The sequence below is a fragment of the Podarcis raffonei genome, chromosome 1, assembly GCF_027172205.1.
Source record: "Podarcis raffonei isolate rPodRaf1 chromosome 1, rPodRaf1.pri, whole genome shotgun sequence".
NCBI classification, from domain to species: domain Eukaryota; kingdom Metazoa; phylum Chordata; class Lepidosauria; order Squamata; family Lacertidae; genus Podarcis; species Podarcis raffonei.
Window position 1 is genome coordinate 86,268,823 of NC_070602.1, and position 19,764 is coordinate 86,288,586.

General features: G+C 40.9%; 1 protein-coding gene across 1 annotated transcript in view; it reads right to left on the minus strand.

The window, feature by feature from the left end:
- Window positions 1-562: 562 nt before the first annotated feature.
- ARPC2 (actin related protein 2/3 complex subunit 2) overlaps window positions 563-19,764 on the minus strand; it is a 30,614-nt gene continuing 11,412 nt past the window's right edge. Inside the window, exons 3-10 of the mRNA XM_053402362.1 lie at window positions 18,956-19,068; window positions 14,705-14,750; window positions 13,888-14,074; window positions 12,830-12,923; window positions 7,046-7,172; window positions 4,969-5,069; window positions 4,667-4,767; window positions 563-1,017 (exon numbers count right to left, since the gene is read on the minus strand). Of these exons, the coding sequence (XP_053258337.1) occupies window positions 993-1,017; window positions 4,667-4,767; window positions 4,969-5,069; window positions 7,046-7,172; window positions 12,830-12,923; window positions 13,888-14,074; window positions 14,705-14,750; window positions 18,956-19,068 (794 nt within the window). The 3' untranslated portion in view covers window positions 563-992. The remainder of the gene's footprint in view (window positions 1,018-4,666; window positions 4,768-4,968; window positions 5,070-7,045; window positions 7,173-12,829; window positions 12,924-13,887; window positions 14,075-14,704; window positions 14,751-18,955; window positions 19,069-19,764) is intronic.

Genomic DNA, 19,764 nt, shown 5'->3' on the forward strand with positions numbered 1-19,764 from the left:
ACTGTTGCTTCCCCACCACATCAGAAGTACCAGCAGTGAGGGTCTATGCTATCAGAACTGTCAAACACTATGGTAGACTTTCTCATATAATTCATTGCTGATTTTAGCTACTTAAACCTTGGCAACACAGGCTTGCTACATGACCTACTAGAGTCCTCAAATCACATTTCACACACATCACCTCTCATGAGAATACAGCCCTAGTGGTGTATCAGCAGAGTTCTCCATTAGGAGTATTGAAAGACCTGTATTTGCTAAAAGAATGGGGAGTGAAATCAGCAGACTTGACCCTTCCCATGCCCAGAAATTATCCTGATCCTAGGAAGAGGAGAAAGTAAAATTCAAAAGAAAACACTGCTGCTCTTAATCTGCCAGGGTCATTTCCCCCTTCCTTTCAAACTATAAAATTTTCTTTTCAAGTGCGTCTGTCACACATTAGCCAGAAGCTGCTGAGAAGTCTGGGCATCTTATTTATAGCCTTTCCCATATGCCTTTTCTGAATTTGTACAAGAATAAATTAATAATGCACATCTAAAAATGAATACTCACAAACCATGATTGGTAAGATAGAAAGATCTCCTTTATTAATGAACCCCAACAATATTTCTTCAGATACAGGAGTTGTGAACTCAAAATACTCAGAAGAAAAACAAGTTAATATTGCATTATTCTCATAAGAAATACTGCAACTCATTACCGGTAAACATATTGCAAAGCAAAACAGCTTGAAAAAGGGGAGGGGGGAAAAGAAAGAAAGAAAGAAAAGTTGATCAAAATGGAATTAAGGTTTGTTTTTCTGTTTGAACTATTAAGTCCTTGCAAGCACAGCTCGATTCCGCAGATCAATTCCCAAACTTGTGTAGAAAACATAACCCGATTGGATTTATTTCCTTAAGAGCCCAGAGAGGTGCAATGTTAAAAAGCTACGATTATCAGGTAGCAAGTGCTCCAGCCTTCTGCCACAGTTGTCTGACTTCACCTCGCCTCAGGCGTTAACGGGATGAAAAGGTCTTCCCCCTGGCAGAAAATCAGAGGGCAAAGATCAGGTTGACTCCATTACATTGTCACTACATCATTACACTCCTTCCTGACTTCATAGCATAGATACCTACTACTTTTCCCATACAAGTGACCCAGGTGTCTCATTGCTCATTGTCCTGCACCACTAATGACAACAATTCTAATCCCAAGCTTCAGAATGAAGAATGCAAGACTGATTTTGTGGATGAATTCACCACAACTGAGTTTTTCCTGCTTGCAGATTCCTGGGTATACCACATTATCCAGAAAAAAATCCAGCGCTTGCTAAACTCTATAAACTCACAGATCAAGGGAAAGGGGGCTACAAAGAATGCACTGAAAGGATCTCCTCCTACTACACAGAATTGGTCTTGGATTCAGAAGCTGATACCACACATGCTGTTTCATTGTTTGTCTGTTTAACATCCACCAAAGCAGCAACTGGGAAACTATCAGGTTCTTGCTTCTGCACAGACACACAATAATCATACACCCTTAGCACACAACCAACTATATCTCTAAGCACACACAAAGACTGTCTTCTCTCTCCTTTCAAGCGCCTCACTCAGTGGGCCGCATTAGGGATGAACACTGGGGCCTTTTCACTCCTCAGCTGACCTATGCAGAGCAACAGAGCTGCAGGGGTGGGGAGCTAGATTGGGAAACCTGGAGGTCTGGACTAGGGTCAAGGCCCAGAGGATCCCTATCCCTGCTGCAGAGTATGAACTCAGAAAAAGTCAAAGGGCAGTCCTGGAAATCAGGGATTACACTCCATGCCCTACCCGCAGCAGTTTAAGTTGAATATTAAAATTTGTTGATTTGTGAAGAAAGCCTCTCAGGACTTTTGTCAGATCCTAACAGGGTGAGTGGAAAGAAGAAACAGTCCCAAAGAAAGAAGATTGACAACAAAAATTGCTGGAGTATGAAGAAATGGTGAAACTTACCAGAAGATTAATAAATCAAGAAGAGAGACAATTTAATAAAGACTATTTGAAAAATTATTGTAAACAGCTTAAATCATTAGCAGGATTGACACAACAACGTGCAGTGAAAATAAACTAAATAGAATATAATGAATGAAGAGTAAAATAGATCTGAACTGGAAATGCAGTGGCAATAGATATAAAATATGTAACCGCGGGGGGGGGGGGTTGATATTAATATTCAGTGCTTTAAATTGGATGTGTAAATTTATTGCTGTCATAATATTTATAAAGGACGCAGGTGGCACTGTGGGTTAAACCACAGAGCCTAGGACTTGCCGATCAGAAGGTCGGCAGTTCGAATCCCTGCCACGGGGTGAGCTCCCATTGCTCGGTCCCTGCTCCTGCCAACCTAGCAGTTCGAAAGCACGTCAAAGTGCAAGTAGATAAATAGGTACCGCTCCGGTGGGAAGGTAAACGGCGTTTCCGTGCGCTGCTCTGGTTCGCCAGAAGCAGCTTAGTCATGCTGGCCACATGACCTGTACGCCGGCTCCCTCAGCCAATAAAGCGAGATGAGCACCGCAACCCCAGAGTCGGTCACGACTGGACCTAATGGTCAGGGGTCCCTTTACCTTTACCTTAATATTTATAAAGTGAGAAATATATATATATTTAAATGAAATAGCCAGGTGCTATATCATGCAGTAAGATAGATGAAGCACAGAAAGTAAAGAAAGGGGATGTTGAACAGCTGCAAGCACCAGTTTGTTCCTAAGGGGTCACAACCTCCCATCAGCACAGAAAGCAGCTATCTCTGCTCCTTTAAAGATAAATAAATTTTCATACAAAAGCCAAAGGCTGTGCAACACAGAACCGGAGCTACTAAGAAGGAAATCAGATACCTCTTTAAAGAGATGTTATGTGCTCTGATTCCGGGTACGGCATGAGTCATCCTTTAACATTCTTAATCACAGCTGTGCATTATTCTAGCCTTTGGGGTTGACCGCAGGAGCCTGTTTGGTTTAATCCACCCCCCCCAGGAGGCCTAAATTCAAGCTTATTATCTTAATTTTACCAGCTCTGCCCAACCCCCACACTATGGTGCCTCAGCACACTAAGAAAATCAGACTGAAAACTGGCTGTAAGATTAGCAATTTGCCCCAGGTCAGAGAAGAAACATCTTGCAAGGTTAGCAGCATCCTGCTATATGGCCCATCACAGTCATTCAATCTTCTCACAAACTTGCTTGCCTCCCTTGTCTCACAAGCTGAAAAAAGTGCTGAGCTAACCTGTCAGCTTCTTCACTAGTCCTATCCATAATCTCCCATTTTATCCACAACTACACCGCTGGCCCCCCTGGACGTCATTACTTGGTAAAAGGAATTACCAATAAAAGACTTGGCAAAGAGGGTCTTAGAAAAGTAGAATATAAGCACCAACAAGGAATGAATTTGTAATCTGATCCCTGAAGTGCCAGGGGCATCGACATCAATTCATACGTATTCCCCTCCAAATAGATCAGGTATGCTATGCTAGAAGGGCTCTTAAGAGCAATATATATACCCTCCACAACCAGTGTGACCAGCAAGTTTATTCCCAGCTTATCTTGCTTACTTATCTCACCCCACCCTGTCAATAAAATAGCAGTATACAGTGGATTAGTTTCCATTCTCTTGTCCAGGGAAAAGAAAGCACCCCACTCATTAAATACCAGTGATATTCTGACTTGCCCTATGCAGCTCTTTAGTCCTGTAGAGTACAAAACTCATCTCAGGTTTATACTAGAGAAGTACTAACTACCCTGAACTGAAAGCCCTTCAAAGTGTTGAAAGTTAAAAAAATAAAAATCACTGCCTCCATAGAACCAGCATTGCAAAGCTGAATTGCTGATTTCAGTTCCTCATGTTAACCACACAGTTCTTCATGCCTGGTTACAGCAAACCAAGGAGAGAGAATATTAAGAACAAAAACAAATTACAGATGCAGCTTCTAGCCTACACTTCCATTTTTGAGCCCAAGGATGCAGTAGCTAACCTTCCGACAGAACCAATCAGTGGCAGCTGGGATCTATCTCTTGCTAATGTACTTGCCAAAGAGGTTGCATTCCAAGCAAGTGATGATAATGAGTTTGCTTCTAACATTCCTCATCCTTCTCATTCAACATTAGCCACTGATTCCCCCCCTTAGCATCATGGCCACTTTTTTCTCCACTATATAGACCCGAGTTTTGAAACTATTTTTTTTAGTTTGCCTCCATCCCATTCCTGTCTGCTGCATGGTGTGAATTAGGGCAATGCCTTGCCTTTCGCATGGAACTGCTCACAAGGATTTGCAGAAAACTTTATCAGATAATATGGCTGGATTAATTAATCTTTATTGTCAGGCCTCAACTTTTGAGACATTGATTATATCTGATCACATCTCTGCTTAATAGCCAAAATATGATGAGCTTCCTGCACTTCCACACAGCCCCTTTGCATGATGGGTGAAAAAAAGTTCAAGAAGCTGCAGTTAAAGACTTGCTATTACTCAAAGCAGGAAACTATAGGGACTTCTCAACAAGCCAGGATATTACACAAAGTACTATCAAATCAATCTGTGTATTGCCATTATTTAAACAGCAATACAAGGTAGTCTTTTGTTCCTCCTCAGGTGTGAGCTATAGCAACAATAAAACAAGAAAGACACAAGCAGAAGGAAGAAACTGTTCCTCTGATACTCACGTGATTGTTTTCATTTCCTTCTTTTCTGCATCTGGCCGGGCACGATTCAGCACTTTGAGGAAATCTGATGTTTTTGCTCTCATGCGCGTGTGAATGTAAGCCTGCACATAGGTCAAAATACAAAAGGCAGCTAAGCAGATCTATCTTAGTACTTTGAATTTCAAATTTCATCTAAGCACTCTAAAGGATCTACATGCCAGAATGGAGAAGATGAAAGTCAGGAATCATTTTAGGCATATGAAAGAGAAGTTTTGCATAGCTTCTTCAGAAAAAAAGATTCTATAATAACACTCTTCCTGTACCTTGGAGCATTTGATGTGATAGTGCAGGTAGTCCCGGAATGTGTGAATCAAATTGATGGTGTTGTCCCTGGCAGCAGCACTGGTGTGGCGGGGGAACAGCACTGCAAAGGAGAAGGCAACAGAAAATAGTTACTCTCTACCAAGCACTAACAAAGCTATGAGGGAACTCACTAGTCCCGGGCCAGAGATACATTCAAAAGGCCAACAGCATGTACAGTTATGAATGTGCAGCTTTTGCACGGAAGGGCTATAATGAAGTCCTTATCCATGCTGCACACCAGGATTAAGCTTGTCTTAATGGGATGCCTTTAGGGCATCGTCTTTGGAATCAACATCTCTCCACAACTCCAACTCAGGAACTCAACCTAGTATTTGATCAGGCTTAGCTATGCCACTCAGTCCCACAAAATGCTGGCATCAGTGACAAACTTGCTCATCTGAATCTTTCCTAATGGTCCTTCCCTGAGCGCTTCTTGTACAGCTTTCAGTGATCACGACTTTATTCCTCCCAGGCAGCTAGATAAACCAAACAATGAGCTTTGCACCCTCACAGGCTCTTTAGTGTGTGAATAAAGAAGAGGCATTATGCAGCCTTTCACTATTTAGGGACAAAATATAGTTCTCACTGATCCAGAGCCAGAAAATATTATTCACAAGGAACTATTTGCAGATATGATATTTAGTACTTATTTTATCTGTATCCAAATGTGTTGAAATGCCTCTCAATTAACAGACTCTACAGTTGCCTTCTCTATTTCTAAGATTCATCACAAACAATTATTGGCAGTTTCTCCTCCTTAACACAATTTGCTAAAGTAAGAGAGCACCTGGGAGAAGGCAACTGCCAAGACTGAGTTTCTTATCCCCTTTGTCATAGCGAATAAATGTTCAGGAGATGACAAGATACATTAATATTCCAAAGCAAAGTCCTGCCAGTGACAAGTTTCTTAGACATCCAGAGGCTTCTGTGGGAAAAGTTTTCGTTAACTGTTCCAAGGATGAAGACCACTGTCTTGTTGACAGTAGTGCAGAATATGAGAAGAGTCTGATGGATCAGGCCAATGGCCATCTGGTCCAACATCCTGTTCTCACAGTGGCGAAACAGACGCCTGTGGGAAGCCTGCAAGCAGGACAAGAGCACAGCAGCACTCTACCCACCTGCAATTCCCAACAACTGGTATTCAGAAGCATTACTGCCTCCAACCATGGTGCACCAGATGTTATAAGCCAAAAGTGACAAGGAGCAGTCAAGTGGGCAGACCTTGTCTAACTGAAATACAACCATGGAGACTGGGGGCGCGCGTGCTACTTTCCAGTGATTCTGTTTATAAAACTTGGTACTAGGAAACGAACTATTCCTCACCCAGTAAAACAGGACTAGATGGAGCTCTGGATTTGTCAACTGCACTACAGAATTAGGGATACCCAAGCTATTTCTTTGGCACTCCCCAAATCAAGCATGCTAGAGACTGCATGTCACCACCACAGCTCTAAATGAAAAGCCACTTCCAATGCTCCGCTGGCTTCTGAGCTACGCAAGCAAGGCTTTTACACTGTACAAGCTGCACTGGTTGTTAATCAGCCACTGGCTAAGTTCAAGGTGCTAGTACTGGTGTATAAGGCCCTACACAATTTGGGACCAGGATACCTATAAGATTGTCTCACCATTTATATACCCTACAGAGCACTGCACATGAGAGGGTGTCTGGCAGATATCATCTTATCAGTAGATCCATTCCATGTGACTGGCCTACAGAGTGATGGCGTCGGCCCTTTATAACTCCCTCCCGTTGCACATCAGGCAGGCACTATCTTATTGTACTTGAAAGAAGACCTTTCTTTTTCAATGAGCCAAAGTAGAGATTTTTATCCCAACTGGTTATCTGTACTAGATTTGGAATTATTTTTATATATGAAATTGTTTTATTGATGCCTTTATTGTGAAATTGCTTTGAGGTGCATCATAGGAAGCTATGCATAAGTGAAATAACTCTTAAAAGAGATACTAAGCAGGATTGCAATGGGAAAATAGCTTTCAACTTGGCTGGTCACCTAGATGAGAGCAGCACCCACTTACCGAAGGTAATGTATCCAATATTATCTCCTACAGCTGCATCTGTATCTTTTAGCTCCAAAGGGGGCTCCCTGTGGCTGAAGAGCACTTGGGGGGCTGTGTGGCTGGCACGACGACCCTCCTTAAACTCCTAGGACAAGACAGGATGAGAGATAATGTTAATATGGGTCTTTTTAAGTGCGATTAGACAAAATGAATCAATAAAAGGGGTGACAGTAGGTCAGAATGAATATAAAGTTAAAGCCTTTGCTGATGATCTGGTAATAACGATTGAAGAACCAATGGAAAGTGTAAAAGAAGTATTGGAGGAGATTGAACAATTTGGAAATGTGGCCGGATTTAGATTGAATAAGAAAAAAGTGAAATAATTACTAAAAATATGGATCAAAGTATGACAGAAATAAGGCAACAACAAACAGAGATAGAGGTGGTGAAAAAGGTAAAATACCTGGGAATCTGGTTAACTCCTAAAAATATTGACCTGTTTCAGAATAACTATATACCGGTTTGGAAGGGAATAAGGAATGATCTGGAGGTGTGGGGTGGAATGAAACTGTCTTTTTGGGGTAGAATTTCTACGATAAAGATGAGCGTGCTCCCAAAGATGTTATTTCTATTTCAGACTATCCCCATTATAAAGGGGGTAGGGATTTTCAAAGAGTGGCAAAGAGTGATTTCAAGGTATATCTGGCAGGGTAAGAAGCCAAGAATAAAATATAAGAAGAAGAAGAAGAAGAAGAAGAGTTTGGATTTGATATCCCGCCTTTCACTCCCCTTCAGGAGTCTCAAAGCGGCTTAACAATCTCCTTTCCCTTCCTCCCCCACAACAAACACTCTGTGAGGTGAGTGGGGCTGAAAGCATCACGACTTTAAATTACACCTTAACTAATTCCAAATTTCGAGACAAACTTTAAAGACAAACTTACATGCTATATATGTGTGTGTGAATCTAATTGTGGACACGGATAAGTTTACTGGGAACAGAACTTTATTTGGACATAGACACCCATAGACTTTCTGGACATTAAAAAAACTATTCAAAGAAGATCTTACTGTATACGTACTTGATGACCTTGAAATTACGTTTGAAAAAGACTTCAGTTATTAGTTGACTTCTGGCTTATTTATGATATCACAGTTTTTACTGTATTTGGACTTGCATACTGATAACTGATGCTGGATTGGGGGTGGTTCAGAGGGAAAACTTTATTAAATATAGATTAGTGATTTACTTAACTAATGTATTACAATTTTACTTTTCGATAACATAATAGGGATCCACTTAAGAGAATAAACACAGATTTGTATCATCTTTAGACTTGATAAATAAACTTACTGGACAGCCTGAATGTGCAGTGATGAATTATAAACTTGATTATTGAAAAACAACTAATGAAGAATATTTGTGAACATATTACAGAATGAATTTCTAAGGAACTAGGCAACTCTAAATAATAATGAATGATGTTAGACTAATTAGTCTCATGCGAAATATCTAGAAGAATTTAAACATTCTATAAGGAATGCCAATCAATAATTCCCCTTATGTTTTGGTATATTATTTCTCTATAGAATGATTGATCATTGTTCCAGTTAGCCTGATAGAAAATTGCTAACTGATCCATTCTCTCTAAGTACACAAACAGTAAAACTGGTTTGTTTTTACATAATATAAGTTATTAACGGATGCGAAAGAAAGAGGAGGCTTCGCCCTACCAGATTTGAAATTATATTATGAAGCAGCATGCCTATGTTGGTTAAAGGAATGGATAAAATTAGAAAATAAGGAGTTATTAGATCTGGAAGGCTTTGATTGTAACAGATTTGGATGGCACGCATATTTAAGGTGTGAGAAGAAGAAAATTCACAAAGGTTTTGGGAACCACATCTTCCGGAGTTCATTAATAGAAATATGGGACAGGTATAAAAATCTATTGGAACCAAGAGTTCCACACTGGCTATCTCCGTTGGAGGTTATGAGTGTAAAGAAAATTAACATGAGAGGTAAATGGATTACATATGGTGAAATGGTAATTAAAGAAGGAGGAAAATGGAAACTAAAATCATATGAACAAGTTAAAGAACATGTATATGATTGGTTGCATTATTTCCAGGTTAATGAAATGTTTAAAAAAGATATAAAAGAAAGTGGTTATGTAGAAAAAGATTCAAAGTTTCAAACAGATATAATAAATAATGAATGTAAAATTTTGTCAAAAATGTATAAGATATTGTTGGAATGGTATACGAAAGATGAAGAGGTTAAATCGGTAATGATACAATGGGCCAAAGATTTTGGGTATACCGTATTTTTCGCACCATAGGACGCACCGGACAATAGGACGCACCTTGTTTTAGAGGGGGGAGAACAAGGGAAAAAAATTATTCCGCTCTCTGCCCAGCGCCCCTTCAGCGAAGTGGCAGGAGGCGCTGCGCAGAGAGGGGGAGAATTTTCCCCCTCTTGTTTTCCCGCTCTAAAACAAGGTGCCGTTTAAGGTGCGTTCAGACGGCTACCTTGGAAGCCTGGAGAGCGAGAGGGGTCGGTGTACACCTCCAGGCTTCAGGTTCCTTTCGACCCACCACCAGCGGAGAGGCTCCTGCCATAGCCGCGCGTCGCCTCTCCAGCCGTGAGAGGGTCGCGGGGGGCTGCCTTAGCCCCGCGCGCGCTCTCCCGGCTGGAGAGGCGACGCGCGGCTATGGAGGCTCCTGCCATAGCCGCGCGTCACCTCTCCAGCGGGAGAGGGTCGCGGGGCTATGGCGTCTTCGCTCCATAGGACGCACACACATTTCCCCTTCATTTTTGAAGGGGAAAAAGTGCGTCCTATAGAGCAAAAAATACGGTAATATTCAATTTGATGATTGGGAAAAACTGTGGAAATAAAATTTAAAATTTACTGCATGTACGGCGTTGAAGGAGAATGTCATGAAAATGTTTTATAGATGGTACATCACACCGGTAAAATTAGCAAAAATGTATAAGACATGTAATAAGTGTTGGAAATGTAAAGAAAAAGAAGGAACATTTTATCATATGTGGTGGGAATGTAAGAAAGTGAAGTTTCCGGGAAGCGATATATAATGAATTGAAAAAGATGTTAAAATATACTTTTGTAAAGAAACCAGAAGCTTTTCTTTTAGGGATTACAGGAAAGGAAATAAGAAGAAAGGATTGTAAACTTTTTCAGTATGCAGTTACAGCAGCAAGAATCTTGTTGGCCCAGAAATGGAAACAAGAGGAAATACCGACGATAGAAGAATGGAGAATGAAACTGACAGACTATGCGGAACTGGATAAACTAACTGGGAAAATTAGATACGTGCGAGACCAAAAGTTCATCGAAGACTGGGGAAAGTTTGTAGAATATCTGAAAAGTGTATGTGATGTGCAAACAACGCTAGTGGGGTTTCAAGAAGCACTGTAAAAGTTGAGATGTATTGTTAAAAAGAAATAGAAGGGGGAGGGAAGATAAATGGCAATACAAATGAAGGGAATGTGTACTGAAGAGATAAAGATGGATGATTGCCAGAGAAGCTGAAGGAAGTCCAAAAAGAGATAATTTGTTAAAATTTGGATAAAATTGTATAATTGTGTTGGAAAATTAATAAAAAATTATGCAGAGAGAGAGAGAGAGAGAGAGAATGTTAATATGAATCAGATACTAAAAACAGCAGGCATCCCCTTTCTGAGCCTAGGTTAATTGTTTTCCATTCTGGGGAATGCATATGCCAAAATATTTATTAAGTCCCTCTCCCCAACTGGTATAACTTCTGAGCTTCTATCATATCTCAGCCTAGAATCAAAACTGCTTGGTAAGGTCACTTCAACAACTATCCTTCAAAATGGTATATGTGTGTTTTCATCACACTGGTATTAAGATTAATTTTAGTGTCAGAAACCCGAGGCACTTTAGGTTAGAAGCCTTAACATCCTTTGCTAGCAGCTTCATCAAGAATACAAAGACACAGGAGACTGGCAGTGCACTTGAAGCATGATCTAAGACTAGGTCATGAGAGAGTAGCTGAGAGCTATCACCACAAAGGGTTACTCCTTCTCTTGACCAAGGTGCTTTACAACTGTATTATTCACTGCCAAGATCCAGTCATTTTATCAGCACACATAATTGCTTCAAGAAATGCTTGACTAAAGACAGGGTATTTGGAGCAGCTGAATCTGACTCGTCACAGCTAACATAAATAAAATATTAACAGTACACACTACCTTATCTGGGATGAATAAACTGGATATCAACTAGGAGGTGCAGCACACACATTTGCACTGCTTCAAATGCTTGAAAAACATCTTGTTGCACCTGAATCTGGGTCCATTAAGTTTCAAGATATGCTACTGATACTTTGATACTATGTAGTCGAAAGAGGCACAGTGCTGAATGTATCCAAAATTAAGCTATGTTTTAAATCAAATGATGACAGTGTGACGTACAAATCATCTCAATGAAAACTCCCATTACTTTGAGGAATAGGCGTTTTAACATATGCTTCAGAGAGCATAGTATATGTAGAATTAATATTTCTAATTTTAAAGCTCATTTTCTTAGCATTTCTTGCATGACCTATGATTACTTTTGTTTGACTCTTTACTTTCATTTTTAAGCCACTACACTTAGTTTTAAATGCAATTTGTAGTCTACATTTTCTTGACATAATTTGGATGTTGTTCCTCTTTTTCTCTGCTGATTTCCTCCTCTACTTCAAATTTCTCACACTAAGTAAACAGCTCCATGCTCTTGCTCCTATGTATGGACTTTTCTCCTCTGCTTTCACCATGTTCTATTCTACTGTATTCCCTTTGAGCTACTGACACCAATATTTTAAGTCAGTGCTTAATTTCTAGAAGAGCGATACTGAGGTTCAGGTCTTTTAGAACCATTCCTTCATCTGGAATCCCTTCCTCCTATTTAGTAGTGTGCAGGGCACCTGGTAAAGAAGGACACTGCACCTGTGCAGGAGCAATTTCATCTATTTTTACTTCCTATATTCTAAAATAGAAACCAACGATACTGAGGAAACAAATGCTGGGCCTGAGCCACAAACTCTTACAAAATGGAAGGCTTTTTTATTTTGTCAGTTATGTCTAATGTTCCTCTAAGCCCTGCCAGGGCCCCCTTTTACACTCAACACACTCACTTCCTTCTTCTATTACCAAGTGGCACCTCAGGACTTGCTTCTTTGGCTTTCCTTGTCTCCTTCCTATATCCCCCTTTTTGCACCTAGACTTTAGTATACTGTAAGCTTGTGCAGTAGGACCATTTTACCTTTTAATCATAGAATGCCTAGAGCAGGCATAGGCAAACTCGGCCCTCCAGATGTTTTGGGACTACAACTACCATCATCCCTAGCTAACAGGACCAGTGGTCAGGGAAGACGGGAAGTGTAGTCTCAGAACATATGGAGGGCCGAGTTTGCCTATGCCTGCCCTAGAGCATTGAGGTGATTCATCATAGATTAGAAAGAGGTGGGTTCTGGAATTAGATTAGGTGATACAATGTTACAGGTGGCAAGGTGATTGCTATAGCATCATTCCATACTCCCACTCTACATTCCTTTATACCACAAACTTGTGGGCAGGATTCTTTGCACAACCCCTACTGAGTTTAGGAGCCTAGCATAATATCCTTACAAGCAGGTTCCTAAAGGCACCACCAATGTCAGTCAATCAATCTTACCAGGGTAAGGAACTCGCTTCAAAGTTAGCAGCACAATGGCACTCCTGGCATAAATGTGTAAGTCATACACCACTAGAACTTGACAGAACTTGAACTGGCATACCTGCATAAACACCTTTCCAATCACTACGTCGTCGTCATCTTTAAATACCGTGCTGAAAACTACTGTGACACGGTCCTTCTTTGATTCAACATACCTAGGAAGGAGGTGAAAAGAAGGAGGCTTCTTAGGCGTTCCAGATCTTCAATGTGAAAAACCCACAGGGATTTTTAAAAAAACCCTACAAGGGTGAAACACTTTCACTATTCTGCACTTCATATTATTCAGCTATCAGGAGCTCCTTGTGGAGCTTATTTAAAAAACAGTGACCAAAGTACAGTGCCGCCTTCTCCCTGCTCTCTCCTGCCACCTACTCAAATGCAGGGAACAAAGATCGGAAGACCTTTAAGGCATGAAATGCGCAACATCTTTCCCTGTACCAAAGGGACCGTGCATGTGAGATAACCACAAATCGGAGGGTGCTTTAAGTTGCCTCCCACAATCTCCACACGGTAAGTCACTGGCCAGGTTGTCAATAGTGACTGCCCCTGCCCCACAAGCCAGCATAGAATGCTGGCCCAGAACATTTTGCTGCCTTAAATGCAGCCAAAATGATGCCCCTCCCCACAGGCCACTACTTCAGAAAGCAATTATCACCACAATCTATCCTCTCAATGCCCCGCTCCCCTTTATGGTAATGGCTGAAGGTCCCTTTATCCTATTGTATTACCAGCTCAGTCTCAACAGCACAGAGAACAGTGAACTGCATAGAACTGGGGTGGGGGGAACACAACCAAGTAGCCAAGCGCTCAATTCAGCAATGTCTTTTATCTCCAAGGATTATGGCACACCCTTTTGTCTGACCCCTCCAACGTATATGGGGTACTTGTATACATTTACTTGAGCTGTGTATTTGCAAATTAAGAGCTTCAGCCCAACTGAGGGTCAGCAGCTACACCTCAGAACATGCGGTCAAGTTTTGCTACTGACCACTCTAAAGGAGCTTTCGGTTGACAAAGAACAATGCGCAACTAAATACAGAATCCTTTGAACATCTCTAAACCTCACAGTTTGGCAACCAATTTCAAAATGCGGGAGACGGAAGGCCAGTTATTTCTTACATAGTTTCATCATCTCGGTAATGGATGACTGCTCTCCTCTCTCCATCCTTTCCTTCCTCCTGGAACTTGAAATATTTCTCAAAGACTGAGGCAAAGCAGTTGCGCTTCAGCATGCCTGCTTGGTGCACAATGGAGTCTTTGGCAGCAGGAAGGTTCTCCAAGTCATACAGCAAAGAGACATTGTAACCTAGAACAGGAAAATGACATTGTGATCACAACTTTCCCCTCCTGGTCAGTCTTGAATGGATCACTTTCTGGAGAAAGCAATGTACTGCTGAATCATACATTCAACAATTATTTCAACCCAACTTGCCAAGGGAAGGACATTCAAAGTAAGTGTTTGATACATTTAATTTAATGTGTCTCCCCCCCCCACCCCACTCCCACCAAAGGAAAACATTTCTCTGCCTTCTTTTGGAGTTGGGAAAGTAGATCCAACCCCTGTGTTTTGTAACAAATGAGTGGGAAGCAGTACTGCCACAGGTAACCATGGTTTTCCACTGCTTCTGAATGCCTGTCAGTCTTTTTACACAGAACAAAGAATCCCTAACTAGAGGAGCGGGGGCTTGCTTGGGGGTGGATCCAGAATCATAGCTTGCGCTGCTAAGAAATAAAGCTCTGATGTTCTCAGCCTTCCATGTGGAACACTGAAGGGAGAAGGCGGTGCTTTTTAAAAATAGCACTGTGACAAGGAGATCACAACTGAGAGCTGGCTTGAAAAGGTGGAAAGCAATTCCTTTTCTGAAAAGCAGGGAGTAATTATACTGGAGCAGTAAACTGAACAAGTTATCAGGGCACATATTATGCAGAGGCTTACCAGACTCTGGAGTTACCAAGTAGTTTCCATACACTCTCTTCAACAACTAGGAAATAAACAGAGAAAAGTGTTGTGAGCTTTGACGTGTCTTCCTATGTGCTCTCTTCAGCACCTCCCTGTCTTTCACTCACCCTATGCTTTTTAAAGCCCTAACCCTTGTTCTAGTCACTCTTGATGTTCCAAGCAGTTATCCAGAAGCCCTAAACCACCTCACACTCTAACAGGCAAAAGTCTTATACAACAAAGGAAAATATACTGACGTCCAACAGCATAGCTCACCAGCATCAAGCGTTCTCAGCTGGGATACTTATTTCAGTACTACTCAGTTCAGGGTAGAACAGATGAACCCAGTGTGCTTGAAATAGTAACTTGATTTTTAGAAATATTTCTTTAAAAGTAGCTGACTAATGCAGAAAGGCATAGGGGGAAGCAGGTTATTGAGCACTTAATACAAGTGGATCTGCAATGAATCATTGCAGTACTACCTGCATGGTTTCTGCAACAATAACTGCGCTGTTCCGACAACAAACTCCAAGGAGCAGATTAATGTAAAATGGCCTCTTAAAACTATTCACTATTTAGTATTTCTCACCTTCTGAGTTCTGGGAACATTAAAGTAAATTCTTCTTTCCTGGTTGACAGATTCTAGATTTAATGTTATTCTATGTTAATCCCGAAGAATTCTATGGTGTTCCAGAAACATATTCAGAGGCCAATTATGTTTTTCCTGTTGAGCTATAAATTTCATACATATAATAAGCTTGCTGCTGGTGACATGATGCTTTAATTTGGGAAGAAAGAGTAAAGCCACAAGAGATCTTGCCAGGATTTATGGATTCAATCCATGTCTGGATTCATATAGTAAAAGAGAGGCTGGAGTACTCAAACAACTGAATCACATATACAAGCTTCCAGAAAGTCATAAAAGAAGGTAGCACTTTGATTACAGGCCAGATTTTGGTAGAACATATACTATATGCAGAGGAGCTTTGACATCTTGTCTTGTCCCAAATCCAATTACTGAAAGTGATTTGCTGCCAGCCATGTGTAGAGAAGAGCATTTTTTTCCAACCACATGTCATCACACACACAAGTAGTACCTATATGCATGTATTGCACATTGAATGGAATTTCTATATTTTCAAAACACACACCTTTTGCCTTTGAAGAGCAGCTTTACAACACAGTTACTTCAAGTGTAACAGCAGCTGTGTACTTAAGTGACCTGGCAAAAAGGCACACTTGAAACTGCACTGAGAAGATCCAGATAGCTTATAAACTAACAGGGTTGGGAACAGAATTGCACAAGGACCCCCAGCACAGCTTGCGAAGGTGGGGCTTAGTGCAAGAGCTTTAGAGGAATGCTTCCATCACAGTGATACTCACAGGAATTTCAAATCTGTAGCACAAATTGGACCCCCCATTCACACACACATATGACCTCCTGAGGAAAGATTTCCCACTCTACTAGCAGCGTGAAATAAGGTTTCACAGGCAGGTTTTTTGAAAGCCATAAAGCTAATTCTGTTATTAGCTGCTTACCAAAGAAATGGGCAAGCTCTTGACATACAAAGTGTGTCATACCAGCTACCTTTAGAGCTCATGCATTTCCCCAATACCTGGTGGTCCTGGTTGACTCAGCCACAAAACTTACATTTTCCCCCCTGAAACAAGGGTGAGTAGTTTGAAAAAAGCAATAGGTATCTCTAGAGGGAGAAAGTGAACTGGGCTTTGAGTGAACTAGGCAGCACACTGTTTATTTGAATCAGTTCCTTAACTCACTCCATCTGTCCTCAGAAAGACTGAACTAGATACCACACATTCAAAGAAATATGGTAAAACCTAAGACTCTTACTGGGTTGAGAGTTTTCCATGGAAAGTAGCAAGACAACAGGTGCTACAAAACTGAACTTAAACACTTTTTTTAATAATTTGCCTGCCTCCTCTGCCCCTTTAGAGGTACTATGCCAACATGCTCCATCAAAGATTTACACAGTCCATTGTTAAAAACTTATGGCAATCTTTTAGTAAACTGTTCATTGCCAAGACTGTTTTCCTCCTGTATAAGGCTAGCCTTATACATCATGTGGCAGACCTTCACTTCCTTTCACCCCACAGCAGAATTTCCCTTTCCTCCATTCCTCTGCTCCTAGTCGCATCCTGCCTTAGAAAGTAATTCAGCTGGGCCAGAGAAATGGATGGGTCAAGCATCGCAGCTGCAATAAAGACACAGTACATTTTTCCAGGTCAATTCAACCAAATGCTCTCAATAAAACCAGACTGGGGCAACTTCCTTGTGCTCTTGACAACTGTTAAGTGTCAGCAGCAGGAGGGAGACAAAAGAAAGATGCAAAGTTGCTCTGGAGGCAGTGCAGAAGCAATATCCTAGTGCCCCGGGATATCAGCAGCGGCATTGGAGTTCTTCAGGCCAAAGCTGCTCCATACTCCTATTCATTTGATGCAGCTGGGGTTTCTCTCTACCTTTTATTTTTCACACTCAGAAAGTCAGAGACTGAACAAGACATGACATGCAAGTGTGCATTAAAAATAACAACAACTGATGGTCACTTTGTTTATGCAAAAACAGCATTGAACAGCCACTGAATGGACACAGACCACTTCCTTTTTATTTTCTGCTCCAAATCAAGCCCTCTTTAAGAAGCACCTTAGGCACCCTGAATGGTTCCAGACACACTTGCAAAGCTAAGCATGTATGTGTACACAAATATACATGAATAGGAGAAGAGTTTTGGAACAACAAACAGGCAGGGGAAGAGTTAAATCACCACCCTTGACTCACACACTTTTCTGCTCAGAAACAAATCCTCCCAAAACTGCTTTTCCATGAACAAAGAAGCCATCAGGGCTTTAAAAACATGCCGTTTCCAGGCTTTCATTTTTAATTTTTTTTAGCCCATGGCTCTTCTCAGATTCCAATGTACATGATTCAAGCAATTTTATGAACCATTTCCTTAGTTTTCTACATATGCCCCATACCAATTGTAGCATCTGCTTTTGCTAGTGCAGAATGAACCCCCGTTCAGTTATGCAACATCTGAAAACCATTTCAGGAACTGAGTCACACTTTCTGCTGAGAGATGCAACCACAAGGAACAGAGAGGACTGTTATTTCTACCATAAATGGCAGCAAGAGACCTGCTGCTCAACATGAACCAAATTTGCCACTTCACACATAAGGGACTTAAGTAGAGAGAGCCCTTACAGCTTGCAGATAGATTCAATTATTTATTTTTATTCACAAAATGTATATACTACTTGATTGTAAGAACCCTCAAAGTGGGTTTAAAAAAATTCAAGCAGATCTAGAAAGATCCTGCTTTGAAAGCGTTGCTACAGTAGAACCAGCACTTGCAGCTTCCACAGTGATTCTCCCTTACAAACTCTCCAGGTATCAATGGTACAGGGCAAACCTTTTAATGACACTGCCCTAGTCAGCAGTAGGGAGACTGGAGTTAGCTCTACTATCTCTACAAGTATTGGCATCATGTGTTTCTCCATTCCACAGATATCAGTTTAAGTTTAAAATGGATTTAAGTCGGACACAGCTAAGCTAAGGAGAAGTTCACTAACAAATGATGAAATACCTGGATGCCAATCATCAAATGAGATTTATAATGAGCAAAATGCCAAATTTTAAACTACATGGACGTCCTTTCATATTGATACGAGCTGGGTGGCAGAGCAGCCTCGCACCCAGATTTTACCATAACAATATGGACAGTAGTTTATAATGAAGTCCTACTATCCACAAAAACACCATTATTATAACACAGTGAAGTCAGCATTCAACATCGCCTACTAGTCAATCTCCCAAAGTTTGACAGAAAAGGAAACATTTTAATTAATGATGTGGGGCTGAGTCCAAGTACTTCTCCCTTGGAAGAGAGTTCCTCAGCCACTTGTGATCACTGAGAATGTGCTGCCTCAAGTAGGAATTTTTATCACTATAAGTGGGGTGAGAGTTTTGAAAATCTTAGCAGGTCAGGAAGAGAAAATGTAGGACCAGGAAGTGTTCTGAGACACACCAAACTCCAACAATTTTGGGCTATGCAAGTCAGCATTTTGAATTGTGCCCATAACAATAGTGTTCAGTAGTTCCACCATGAACAGTGAATTGGCAATTCCTATTTATAGTAATTCAATTAAAGAAAATCAAATGCTTCTAAAGAGTTAATTAAGGCAGGTATAGAGGCCGTCAATTGAATGTAAGGATAAAGACTACATTCTCACCTCATCAGCACCATGTTCCTGGAGCTCCTTGTAGAACTTTAGAGAAATACTGACCATAACCTTTGTTTTATCACCATTAGGGTTGGAAATATGGTAAAGAACTCCATCGAAGTCTAGGAAGGAAGCGTTTGAGAGATGAGTGGTTGTGTATTTTGGAACCTAGTTGCCCAGCAAGGAAGGATGTTTTCTAAAATAATGTACACCACAGCATAAAGGTTTTGAATTACTAGTAAAAAAGACTTTTACATGAATAGGAAAAGCAGCCTGACAAAGCAGAATCCATCACGTTATGACTGTATTGTGACTAGATTCTCTCAGATGACACCTGGGCCTATTAGAATCAAGCTGCATTTTCAAAACCACAGTCAGGTGCCCAGCCAAGTTAACAGTGGACGTTTATAACTGCTTGCTCCTGTGAGTCACTACCCTTAGGCAGAAACTCTTAATATTCAGTGCAAACCTGTATCCACATTCTTCCCCACTGGTAAAGCAACAGTTATCAGTGGTTCTTGGCCAATAGGTACCCAGGCCATATCACTATCTGAGTTGAGTGATGATGCCATTTTATCAAAAATGAAAAAGATTAAGAACCCAGGGCTTGCAAACTTGAAATAAACTCTTTTCACTGGAGTACCAGATGATGTGAAATATTAATGGAATGATATTCTTAGTTTACAAATCTCACCCTTAAAAGCACACTCAGTCTAGATTGAGAAGCCTATGAAAGCCACCTGACGGATGCTATCACCATCATAATCCTCACTAGTTATTAGATATATATATACCACCCTTCATCAAAAGGTCTCAGG